The sequence below is a fragment of the Chiloscyllium plagiosum genome, unplaced genomic scaffold, assembly GCF_037043375.1.
Source record: "Chiloscyllium plagiosum isolate Xiang-an unplaced genomic scaffold, Cpla_swu_hap1 HiC_scaffold_21, whole genome shotgun sequence".
Classification (NCBI taxonomy): domain Eukaryota; kingdom Metazoa; phylum Chordata; class Chondrichthyes; order Orectolobiformes; family Hemiscylliidae; genus Chiloscyllium; species Chiloscyllium plagiosum.
This window is the reverse complement of record NW_028270159.1, coordinates 16,751,855-16,765,252: the sequence shown is the minus strand read 5'-3', so window position 1 is coordinate 16,765,252 and position 13,398 is coordinate 16,751,855. Positions and strand designations below refer to the sequence as shown.

At 40.7% G+C, this 13,398-nt stretch overlaps 1 protein-coding gene across 3 annotated transcripts in view; it reads right to left on the bottom strand.

Annotated features, from left to right (window-relative positions):
- Positions 1-13,398, bottom strand: part of phyhd1 (phytanoyl-CoA dioxygenase domain containing 1) — a 33,841-nt gene that overhangs the window by 7,356 nt on the left and 13,087 nt on the right. For all 3 annotated transcript variants that reach the window (XM_043720367.2, XM_043720368.2, XM_043720366.2), the window contains 4 exons: positions 10,259-10,334; positions 6,420-6,467; positions 5,661-5,716; positions 3,553-3,615 (listed from right to left, as the gene is read on the bottom strand). In XM_043720367.2, the coding sequence (XP_043576302.1) occupies positions 3,553-3,615; positions 5,661-5,716; positions 6,420-6,467; positions 10,259-10,334 (243 nt within the window). The remainder of the gene's footprint in view (positions 1-3,552; positions 3,616-5,660; positions 5,717-6,419; positions 6,468-10,258; positions 10,335-13,398) is intronic.

Genomic DNA, 13,398 nt, shown 5'->3' with positions numbered 1-13,398 from the left:
CACAATTGGAGCAAGCAGCAAGGGAATGTGATGGACACTGATGAACCAGGAGGAGACCACTCTTCCAAGGAAGTGGACAAGGATATTCAGCAAGCAGAACATCACCTTCTCCAAGACAGAGCACAGCTATGTCAACTACTGCAAACCAGACTTCATTCATACCTAGTTCTGGTAAATGAGAGCTGGGTACAATGATCACTCATTGGCTGTAAAATAGTTATTGCTCAACATCTTACCAATTCACTTGTATTCCAGGAGAGAAATGGAGCTTCTGTTTATTTGACTTCTGTCCACTTTTAATATTGATGTACAAAAGTTATTGTTTTGAATATTTGAAGGCTTCCCTGTATGAGATGGCACCTCAATGATAAGATGCCGGGCTACAGTGGGGGATAGAATTAGACTTAGAGAGAGCTGAAAGATGGGTCATGGCTAAGATCAGGGAGCTGTGTGGCTTACAACCATAGCTGCAGGAATGTGCAGTTGGGTAGTCAGACGTGCCACTTATGTACTGTCAGAAGGAACAGTTTGTAGCTTCTGTGCTACTATGCTGACAGTGAAGGGTAGCTTTAGTCTGCCAGTGCTCAATTAGACTCACTGCCAGGCTTAGAAGATAAAATCAGTGCCAGGAATGATAGTCTATTTGGGATATCCTGCCAGTGGCAAGGACTTCTGGCTACACTGAGAGTTAAAGTCGGGCTAGCATTGAATGAGTGGGGTGCCATGGGAACATGGTAGGTAGTCAATGAGGTGAATTTGGGACATTTGTGCAAGCAAACACAGATGTGTAGGTTAGGTGCATTGGTCAGGGGTAAATATAGGACAGTAAGGTAGTGGAATGAATCCGGGTGGGTTACTCTTCGGAGGGTCGGTGTAGCCTTGTTGGACCGAAGGGCCTGTTTCCACACTATAGGGATTCTATGATGGGCAGAGAGAAAGCCTCCATGGAACATGCCAAAATGACACTTTGCCAAAATAGAAGATTCAGCCCAAAGTCTCCAAACCATTCATTATTCTGCAATTGAGCTACTACTGCAAAATTAAGACACTGGAGTTAATAAATTATTAAAAATAGAGGCAAGTACCTAATAGCAATTGCTCTATAGAAACACCCAATAATAAATGTAACATAGATAGAAGACTATTCAATCCTCCTTGTTCATTCTCTCAGATCAAACCTATATTCCCCCCCACTATTTATTGAAGAGTTCCATGTTTTTGTTTCATTAGGAGGTCCATTTGCATTTCAATAATTAGAGGGACATAGTGGTAATGTTAATAGGCATGTATTCCATAAGCCTGGAAAAAAGCTCTGTCACAAGTTCAAATTCCAGCACAGAAAGTTGGAAAATGTAAAATTCAATTGATTAATAAATCTGGAATAAAATTCCAATATCATTAATAATGAACATGAATAATTGTGCTATTGTTAAGATTCCACTTGGCTCACTAAAAATCTTTAGGACAGAAATACACTATTCTTAGATGACTTGGCCTACACATGACTCCAGATCCATAACAATGCAGTTGACTCTTAACCAGACACTGCAAGTCACTCATTTAATCAAGTCACTGTAAAAAAAAAAAGCACAGGACATAAATTATAATGGTTCAAGAAGGCTGCTCAGTTCCACCTTCTCGATGGTAATTAGACAAATGCTGAGCTTGCCAGCAAAAATGAATAATATTTGAGGAAACCGCTTGAGGAACTTCCTAAAGGAGATACATGAACATTTATTATCGTCCCCATTATTGTCATCCTGTGTGCTTCAGAAGTGTGTACAGATATTTTGCATAAAGCATAATTCATGAGAAGAGTCCCAAGGATAAAAAATTTCATTTACATGGAAAGATTAGAGAAGCTGGGCAGTTTTCTTGATGCAAAGAAGATTAAGATCTGATCGTGTGACAGCATGATGATTCGGTCACTCCACTGGGGAGCAGAGGAACTCTTACTCCCACCACTACATTACAAGATGATTTTTCTTCAGCAAATTTCTTCTCATTTCTCCTGAAACTGTGGCACTTCTCCTGAGAAAGGTACCAACATCAGGTGTCCTCCACTGTGTCACAGAACTGACCATTATTCACATGAGTCTAGAAAGCAAGTGTCAGCAGGACGTCTGATTGTGGGGTAGCAAATGTGTTGACCCTGGCCTTGTCCTCCTCTGATGTTCATATGGAAACCCCCAGTTGCAATCAGATATATAGTTAGTTAGTTTTCCACTCTATCATCCAGGGAAATTGATGGGAAAATCAATTGTAGTGCCCCCATCATTGTTCTGGTTGAAATACTTTAAAACTGGTTTGATGTCAACTGGACTATTGTGTCCAATTTTAGACACCCATTTAGGAAACTTGAGAAGGCATTGGAATGGGTGCAGAAAATATTCATGAGAAGAGTCCCAAGGATAAAAAATTTCATTTACATGGAAAGATTAGAGAAGCTGGGCAGTTTTCTTGATGCAAAGAAGATTAAGATCTGATCAGAGGTGATCACATAAGAAATTGAAGCAGAGGTAAGCCATTTGGCACCAAGTGTTTCTCTGCCATTCAAGAATATCACATTTGATATATCTGTGGCCTTAATTCTACTCTGCAACCTGCTCTATAACTCTTGTAGAACAAACATTTGTTTAATTCAGCCTTGAATATATTCAATAATCTAAGCTCCACTGCTCATAAAGAATAAATTCCTTCTCATCCATGTCCTAAATGGGACAGGCCTTATTGTGAAACCCCTAGTTCCAGATCCTCCCACAAGGGCAAACATCCTCTCACTGTCTACCTTGTCAACCCCCTCCAAATCTTGTATGTTTTAATAAGATCACCCTTCATTCTTCTAAGCTCTTAATCTTGTATAGTAGCCTTTTATGTGACACTTTATCAAAATCTTTACCTGGAATGAGCAGAAAGACTGGACAGGCCAGTGCTATATCATCTAGAGTGTAGAAGAGTCAAAGGGGATTTAATTGAAAAATGTAAGGTCCTGAGAGGAATTGACCATGTGGATGTTAAAAGGATCTTCCTCTTGTGGAAAATCTAGAATTAGGGATCATCGTTTAAAAACAAGGGGTCGCTCATCTAAAACAGAGATGAGGAAACATTTATTTCTCTCAGAGGACTGAGAGTGTTTGGAATTCCCTTTCTCAAAAGGCAATGGATGCAGAATCTTTAAATATTTTTAAGGCAGAGGTAGATAGATTCTTGATTACCAAAGGAGTGAAAGATTATCGGGGATATGCAGGCATTTGAATTGAGGTTAAAGTCAGATCAGCCATGATCTCATTGAACTGTGGAGCAGCCTCGAAGGGCTGTGTGGCCTTCTCTTGTTCGTCGTTTCGATGTTTGGATGCCGTTTTTTGACACCTTCATGTGCCCTGCTCGATTTGCCCTCAAACAATTCTAATAAAACTTGTAAACGCAATTTCCCTTTCATAAAACATATTAGCTCTGCTTGATTTATAGTGGCTATCAAAAAGACTAATATTTCAGCTTCTAGCTCTACCATTTGACCAATGGTGGGAGCAGAGAAATAACCTCCTCACATACCTTGAAAATATACATGCTTTGCACAATGACAGGTTTCTTTAGATCCAACTTCCGGGCTATCTCCTGTCACACAGAAACACAGATTCATTTCAATGGATGCAAATGTTTCAGTCTTTCTTTAATTCTGTCAGATCCAAACAATTCTCCGAGCAATGAGAGCAGCCAAGCTACCTGTTCTCAAATATATGTTAAATCTAAACTCAAGTAAAATGGGGAGGCCATGGTCTAGTGGTATTATTACTGCCTTGTTTATCCAAAGACCCAGGTCATGTTCTGGGGATCCAGGCTCATACCCTGCCATGACCAATGGTAGAATTTGAATTAAATTTTTTAAATCTGGAATTAAGATGAAACCATTGTTTGTTGTTGGAAAACCCATCTGGTTCATGACCCCTTTACAGAAGGAAATCTGCCATCCCTATCTGGTCTGGTCCACCTGTGATTTCAGACACAGACTAACTCATAGCTGACCTCTGGGCAATAAATGCTGACATCAGGTCACTGGTGCCCACACCCTGTCTGTGAGTCAAAAATGAAAGTTCATAGATGAGAACAGCAGAGAGTCTTTGTTAGTTTGTCCTTTCTCCGCTATGGAAGAACAAATGTGGCTAAAAGGAATACAACAAAGGCACAAAGAAGATTTTCAAGACTTGAGACTGATCACTGGGAGCAGAGGACTGATTAAAGGCTTGAAAAATCTTAAATTTCTTCGTGCACAGACAGACAAATAGTAAATGGCAGTTAAATTGGCAATAGGACAAAGGGTTCAGGAATCTTCGATGCAATTACCAATTCACAGGTTGAAGCACAGGTTTGCAGTGGTGGCAAAAACCGCTGAACTATTTAAGTGCAATGGATGAATCACAAAAACCTAGCATCCAAGTTTAGAAGGTATAAGGGAAGGTGAGTGGAATGTTGGTCTTTATTTCAAAAGGGAATAGAGTATAAAAATAGTGAAGTTTTGTTAAAGCTATGCAAGGAACTACACAAACCTCAGCTGGAATATTGAGGACAGTTTTAGGCTCATTATCTAAGTAAAGATATACTGGCATTAGAGGCAGTCCAGTGAAGATTCACTAGGCTGATATTGGGTGTAGGGAGACTGTCTTATGAGATGGGGTTGAGTAGGTTGCACCCATAACCATTGGCATGCAGAAGAACAAAGGCATTCTATGTTCAAGATTCATAGGGGACTCAAAAAGGTAGGTGCGGAAAATTTGTTTCCACTTGTGGGAGAGTTTAGGACCACAGGGCATAAGTGCAGAATACAGGGTTGCATACTTAAAACACAGTCAAGGAGGCAAACTGTATGTCAGCCTTCAAAGCAAGAGGATTCAAGTACAGGAACAAGGGTGTCTTTCTGTGACTATACAAGGCATCGGTGAGGCCACACCTGGAATAACATGTGCAGGTTTGGTCTCCTTATCTGAGGAAGGATGTTCTTGCTACAGAAGGAGTGCAGCAAAAATTTACCAAATTGATTTATGAGATGGTAGGCATCATCTCAGAGAGATTGAGTTAGATCAGATTGTACTCAATGGAGCTTAGAAGAATGAGGGGGGGATTTCAGAGAAAACAAAAAATTCTAACAGAACTGGCAGGTTATATGCAGAAAGAATGATCATGATGGTGGGGGAGACTTAGTTAAAGGCGTCATAGTTTAAAGATAAAAGGTAAACCTTTTAGGAATGAGCTGAGGAGAAATTTCTTCACCCAGAGAATGGTGAGCCTTTGGAATTCATTACAAAATGATTTAGGCCAAAACATTAGGCATTTTCAATAAGGGAGTAGATATAGCTCTTGTGGCTTGAAGGATCATGGGATTTGGGTGGTGGTACTGAATGGCTCTGATTGAATGGCCTTCTTGAGTTCCTACCTTTCTAAACCTGAATCAAAACTATTCATTGGGTTGAGACTGGTAAAGTGTTCCTAAAATTGGATTCAACAAACATTGTTATTTATTTCTACCTAGTTTCCACCTAACTTAAAATAACGGAAAACATTTCAGTGACTTGACAATAGTCTACATCAGGCTTCACTGTTACACAAGTCCTGCTTGCTAGCAATTGCAAGATACTACATTAATGGTAGACTCAAGAAAGACCCACCTGCACTTTGAGTGAATGGGTGAGATTTTTGAAAATAGGCTCCAAGGCATGAAGAGCTGTGGATAAGAATCACATTACGAGTGAGTGTCTGTGGAAGCCATCTTGTTTAAGGTGAAACATGGGAATTAGGGATCATTTAGAGCATAGTCTAAGCTTTGTTGTGCCATCAATTCAATTTCTTTTCATTAGAGCACAGAGACCCAGCTGACATAAGGTAGTATATGAAGCTATTTTTATCAAAAAATCATGGAAAACAGAGAATCTTGCCAGAATTATAAAACAGTAAAGGAGTGTGTTATTTGGGAAAATATTCTAACATTTCCTATATGATATTTCTAACTGGTTTGAAAGAAATATGTTCAAAATAAGGAACACATATTACTACAATAACAAAATAAAAACTGAATGCATCCTATTTCAATTTTGCTGTAGTGTGATTACATAAATTGGTCTCAGTTTGCCTGGTTTAAAGATTGGCAAAACAATCAACCATTCCCTCACAATCGCTTAAAGATAAATAGGGAGCTGAATGAGCTAGTTAAAAACCAGCCTGGCTGAGCAGACAGGAAAGCTTTTCACTGAGCACTTCCATCTAGTTTATGAGTGTTTTGCTGGATCTCTGCAATCTAATAAGTTCACGAAATCTTTCATTGAATGCTGTTATTCCCTTCAACAGGATGTTCTTGCATGTCTTCATTCAAAATGAAAAAAAGGAATCACTTCTTTCCATTACCCAAAAGTATACAGCTGTGACCTTACCATGGCCAATTTTATTTAAAGATTTCTCCTTTGGGACAAGAAAATCACCTAAAATGAAGAAGAAAATTAAAATTAGTAGATTTCTGACCACTGGCTGAGTAAGACATCTTTCTGTCAAAGGATTTTTGACTTGCCAATTTCTCAGTTGGGAAAATAAACTTCACAGTCACCTCTCCAGCTTTTGGGAGTTTCATCTGCTATGTATATCTATCCCTATCCCCCAATCATATGCAGAATTTCTTCAACTAGCCAGAAAGGTAGCTTTCCATTCTTTAATTAACAATGAATTAATGCAGTAAAGTTCTGGGAGTAGATTGAATATGAATAGCTTGTGTTACAATACGGAGAAAGTGAGGACTGCAGATGCTGGCGATCAGAGCTGAAAAATGTGTTGCTGGAAAAGCGCAGCAGGTCAGGCAGCATCCAAGGAGCAGGAGAATCGACATTTCGGGCATAAGCCCTTCTTCAGGAATGAGGAAGGTGTGTCAAGCAGGCTAAGATAAAAGGTAGGGGGGAGGGGCGTTGGGAATGCGATAGGTGGAAGGAGGTTAAGGTGAGGGTGATAGGGCGGAGAGGGGGTGGGGCGGAGAGGTCGGAAAGAAGATTGCAGGTCAAGAAGGCGGTGCTGAGTCCAAGGGTTGGGACTGAGATAAGGTGGGGGGAGGGGAAATGAGGGAGCTGGAGTAATCTGCATTCATCCCATGTGGTAGGAGGATTCCTAGGCGGAAGATGAGGCGCTACACAAACCTCAGCTGGAATATTGAGCCTCATCTTCCGTCTAGGAACCCTCCAACAACACGAGATGAATGCAGATTTCTCCAGCTCCCTCATTTCCCCTCCCCCAACCTTATCTCAGTCCCAACCCTCGGACTCCGCCTTCCTAACCTGCAATCTTCTTCCCGACCTTTCCGCCCCCACCCCCTCTCCGGCCTATCACCCTCACCTTAACCTCCTTCCACCTATCGCATTCCCAACGCCCCTCCCCCAAGTCCCTCCTCCCTACCTTTTATCTTAGCCTGCTTGGCACACCTTCCTCATTCCTGAAGAAGGGCTTATGCCCGAAACGTTGATTCTCCCTCTCCTTGGATGCTGCCTGACCTGCTGCACTTTTCCAGCAACACATTTTTCAGCTCTTGTGTTACAATACTGAAAGATGTGCCTATCTGTCTGATGGAAGTGACAAACAATTGAACAATAATCAAGAAGTTCAGTTACCTTTATTTAACCCTATGTTTTTGCAATGTTTTCCACCATGGAGTCACTGTCAGGATCCAGGCCACAGTACAAACCAGTCCAGGAATTTCCAGTCACAAATGAGGTGAGCAGTGGTTTTATTTTGGGATGGCCAGAACCGGACTGAACCACGATGCAAGTTACAGGTAAAACCAATTAAATCCAGTTCCCTCGCGATCCCAAATGCTGTCTGCCAGCCCTGAACCAGGATACCCACGGAGGACTGAACCTACCTCATGTACCCACCCGATGACCACTGCTGGACAATCTTTTCCTGAGGGGATCCTGAAAATGGGGTCAGACAGACCCCAGCATTTCACCTTTTGAGACTGGCAACAAGACATCAAAAACTCCAGGGGCAAATGCCTAGCCCTTGCTTTAACTGTTGAAATGTGGCCAATGGGGAGTAATGTGTCTTTAATGTTACCTCGGAGCTTATGTTGGGAATCAACATGCTTTCATCCTATCAAAAGGAAAATCTACTAATATACACTGACTCTTCATTGTGCTTTTAATATGATCCACGATTTTGGAGCCTTGTGAGAACACTGAAGATTTTTAACCCCAAGGGGGGCAGCGTTATAGTAATGCTATTTTGTTCAATCACTCTGACAGTTATCAAGATGTTCGGCTCATGCTGATGAAACTGATACTGTTTCTAAAATAGTTGGCAATTTGATGCAGCTGCCAAGCAGGCAGCCTTACACCCCAAACTTCTGATCCCATTGGGTCCCTAGCAAAACCCAGTTAGACACCGGTTAAAACTTCTGTGTTCCATGGTGAAGTTGCGCAATTACATTTGAAAATCACACATTATTTATATGTTTTTTAAGAAATAGTACAGCCTTAATTACAAGAAAGACCAATCACATATAATAAGGTGACATGATTTACAGCAAGTTAATCCAATGATAATTCCTGGGAAAGAGTTCTAAATTACAAGAAAAGTCCAATCAGCTGTAATATGGTGACATGATTGACAACAGGCTAATCCAATGGTAATTTCTTGGAAAAGAAATCTTAGTTATGTAAATTGTCATGCTATGGTAGGAGTTCAAGGTTAGTTCGAATGGTCAATTAATGTGTCACTATCCATTTTATGAAAACTCTATTGTCCTCTTATGTTAGAATTTCAGCTTAATTCTGCAAATCAGCAGCACAAGTTCACAGGGTTCAATCACTATTCTCAGTCATTTTATAGTATTCTTTTAAATTTAAAAGACATTTTGTGGTTAATAAAAATCTACATATACTTGTTGCCTAAATTCAAATTTTCGATCCTCACTGGGACATGCACAAAATCCCAAGTTTAGGCATTACTCATGCTGTTAGCCTGGGCTAACAAATAACCTTCATTCCACATATTAGGAAGGCAAAAAATTAAAAGACATGTGCTAACTCTCCACTTAAAGTGATCACATTGCAGTGACTTCTTTTTGACATTAAATATACATTATACTGTGAACAGATGAATCAAAAGATGACAGATAGCTGTTATAAATCCTCATCATTAAACATCAGGGCATTATTTACTGTCAAAGCAGAGATATGAAAAATGACTACATAAGTAAGGTACTGGGGTCAGCAGTGTTTTTCGGATGATATTCCAAAATAAATCTTTGTAAAACGTTTCCTTTCTTTTCCTGAAGCCAGAGACATAAACAACAGATGCGTATACTGGCACATTGTAAATCCAATGCATGGCACACCAGACTGTACTGACAAGAGTTGGCAGCTATGGTTTGCTGTATTCCTAACCTCAGCCCTACACCTCAGAGAGTTACCAAGTAGAGGCCATGAGAGTGGGAAAGAGCCATTGCTGTACAGACCTCATCACATTCGAGGCAGTGGTTACAGAATGTCAGGTTGAGGTAAGGAGAAAATCTGCCAACTCCTCATCTACAGAAATAAAAACGGGGATAAAACACATCTTAAAGAAAGGAGGTAGTTTTTTCACTCTAAAATACTGAGATACAGTATAAATTATCAAAGGCATGAACTTGAATCTTCTCCCAGCATCCTTTTAGTGGTGCAATCCACACAATAGCAGCTTGCATATATAGATGTGCTTCCTCATGCCGCGTCCAGTACTTTTGCTGTGCAGCTTAAGTTTGTGTCCTCAGCACCAACCCTTCGACCACTGGAAAGGACTTCTCTTTATTTACTCTATTAAAACCATTCATGACTTGAACAGCTCCCTCCCCTCTTAACATCGTGGCACATGCTTTTCACATGACACAATGGAGAAAAATAATCAGATCACTTAATTTAGTTGTGGTGGTGGTGAGTGGATAAATATTGACCAGTGCACAGGGAGGTCTCCCCAGCAGATAATCTTGATGTTCATTGATAAAAGAATCTCAGGATTAAAACAGTGTTGCAAGTTAGTTACATCTTACTCTTAGCAGATAAAACTTAAAAATAAATGAACTGGCCACACATTTCACAACCATTTCCAGGATGTTACTGATGGCCAATATGCCTGGGAATATTATAAGTGGCACTGCGGCTTAGTGTTATGTGATTTGTTTCAATATGCAAATCAAATACATGCTATTTTTTTCTCTTATGAATTAACCTGAAACACAAATGGCATTCAGCTTTACCTTTGCTATCAAACACTCCTTCTTCAAAAAAGAATCGAACTTTGTCCCCGCTAGTCAGGAAGTAATCTTTGCTCCCCTAAAATAAAATGTTGCAACAATTAATACCAAGTGCCCAACAAAGCAGAAATTCTTATGAATGATCCACTATCCAATCCCAACACACTTGCTCACATGTATTTTTTGAGGCCAAGCAGGAGTACACGAGAGTAAGAAAAAAATTAATGATTATAACGAGGTCAGCCAGGTAGGCCTCATAGAATATGAGTTCCCTGATTATGGCTGTTAATCTGGTCCAATCGGGGAGCCCTGATTTACAGTGATAAACAGGAGTGTCAGAGGTTCAGTCCACTCTGACAGCTGGCTCTGAGGGAGCTGGATCAGTGTCAAGGACTTTCCATGTGTCAATAAACAGTGACTTGATGATGGGATAACAGCCTCTGTGGAATTATTTCAGTGGCAACGAGAGATAAACACACTCCTGAAAAAATTCGCTTGCAACAGTCATCTTTGTGTTGGGGTAAGCATTTCTGGTATCTTGCTGTAATTTGGGAAACTTGACTCATTTGATCCTGCCATTGAAGACTTGCCCCATCAAGACTGGGCCTCAGCGTTTTACGACAGTAATTGAACCAGTTGCTACTCATAAGAGACCGGAACTGAAGTTGTACCCTTGATCTGGAAAGATTTCCTGATATAGGTTCTCAGTCTAGCTAAGGTCTTGCTCAAACTTAAGAGTTGGAGTTCAGAGCGAATACATTTATTTTTGGCCAAATGACATTGGGCAGATGAAAAGCAACAATTAATTCTTCTTACAGCTTGTGAACCCGCAGCTTTATTGGTTATTAGGAGGCACTAGATACTAAAACCTTTCAAGAGTTGACAGATTTAGCTAAGGACTATTATGACTCTGAGACGCTATTGGTTTTATTTGGCATTTTGAGAACCGGGGAAACTAGTTTGGGAGTTTTGACTAGATTAAGATGGCTGGCAAAGGCATGTGCCTTTGGTTTAACCTTTCGTGAGATGCTGAGAGACTGTTTGGTATATGGAATTAATAATGTAACCATACAAAAGCCCCTAATAGCTGAAGCCCAACTGGACTTCAAACAGAAACTATAACTGGCTTTATCATTGGAAAATGTGGCAAATGGAGCATATGAGTTTCAGGATGTTTGGATGGCAGTGGATACCTTCGCCAGTCTGAGCCTGGGAAACAACACCTGAGTGAAGGCAATTGCGTAGCATGAACATAGAACAGTACAATACAGTGCTTCGGCCCTTGATGTTGTGCCAGCCTTTTATCCTACTCTAAGATCAGACTACATACCCTTCATTGTACTAACTTCCATGTGCTGATCCAAGAGTCGCTTAAATGTCCCTAATGTCCCTGACTCAGGACATTTCTGAACAGACGGACTCTAGGTCAGCCCACAGCAAAACCCCAAAACAAAGCCAAGCCATGGTCAAATGGTGAACATTTTTTTCAGGATCCAGGCGAGCAAGCCATTGCGGTTGCTGCTGGTATGCAGACTCAAAAGACAGCAAAATAGTCCCACTAACCTAAATGGAGTAAGAGAACTCATAGGCCAGTATCCAGGTGTGCACACCCTGCAAAGTCCACCTACATCTGGTTTAGAACAGTTAAATTGCTTAGCAAAATCCAAATCAGAACCAGTCAAAATAAAGGTCTGTTAAATAGTCACCCAGTTCTAATGGAGGTCTTTAACAAAATTCGCTCTGGTCTCCAACCCTTAAGTTTAAGCAAGATCTTGGTTAGACTGAGAACCTATACCAGAGATCCTTGGCACATTAATGGTACAACTTCAGTTCCGGTCTCTTATGAGAAGCAACTGGTTCAGTTACTGACTGTGTAAAAGGCCCGGGCCCAAGTTTGATGGGGCAAAATTGGTTGAGAAGATTCACCTAGATTGGATTGACATTTTTCAATTAGAAAATGGCTGCCTGAGTGATACCCTAATTAACCACCCGGACATTTTTCAGAAAGATCTAGGGATTCCCAAAGGAACCAAGGCCACCTTACATGTTGACCAGGTAGCAATTCCACAATTCTGCAAGGCCCTCCGACTGCCACTTGCCTTATGGTCAAAAGTAGAGACAGAAATCAAAAGGCTAGAAAGCAAAGGAATTATAAAACCAGTTCAGTTTGCTCTCCTTCAAGAAGCTGGACATGAGCCATTTGTACTTGCAATTGCAATTAGATGACAATTCCCAGAAGTACGCTATAATTAATACCCATTAGGGTTTGTACCAATAAACGAGACTGCCGTATGGAATATCATCAGCCTGTCCAATTTTTCAGCAGATGATAGAGAACATTTTACAAGGTTTACCCCAGGTTGCCACTTATCTAGATGATTTGCTAATAAGGACCACCAATAAGGAGCACTTAGAGAACTTGGACATAGTCCTTAGATATTTCTCCCAAGCAGGCGTATGCCTTAGGAAGGAAAAATGTGTGTTCCAGTCACCCTAGGTGTTTCATTTGTTGAAAGTTAAAGTGAGGGCAATCAAAGCAGTCCCAGCTTCCACATCTGTACCGGAGCTTAGGTTTTTCCTTGGCCTCTTGAATTATTATGGAAAGTTTATACATAATCTGGCCTGCACCCTGACACCTTTGCATCAGCTCTTAAAAAAAGAGTCCATTTTGGAAATGGTTGCATAGCCAAGCTATAACTTTCAGGGAAGTGGAGAAACAGCTATCACCTCTAAAGGTGTAGCACACTAGGATCCCAAGCAAGATCTGTTATCAACATGCGATGCCTCCCCATACAGCATCGGGGTAGTATTTGCTCATAGGTGGCCCAATGGAGAGGAACATCCAATAGCATATGCATCCAGGATATACACCCAGATACCGAACGAAGGTTTGGCAGTTATATTTGGAGTCAGAAAGTTCCACCAAATCTTTATGGATGTATATTTGTAATAATAATGGATCACAAACTCCTTTAAGATCTACTTAAAGAAGTCAAAACAGTGTCACCCACAGCTTCAGGTTGAATTCAGCAGTGGGCTCTCACACTAATTACAGATTGGAACACCATCCAGAAGGCCAAGTAGCAAATGCGGATGCATTGAGCTGCCTCCCACTGGCACATAGACCACCAATGGTATGACCA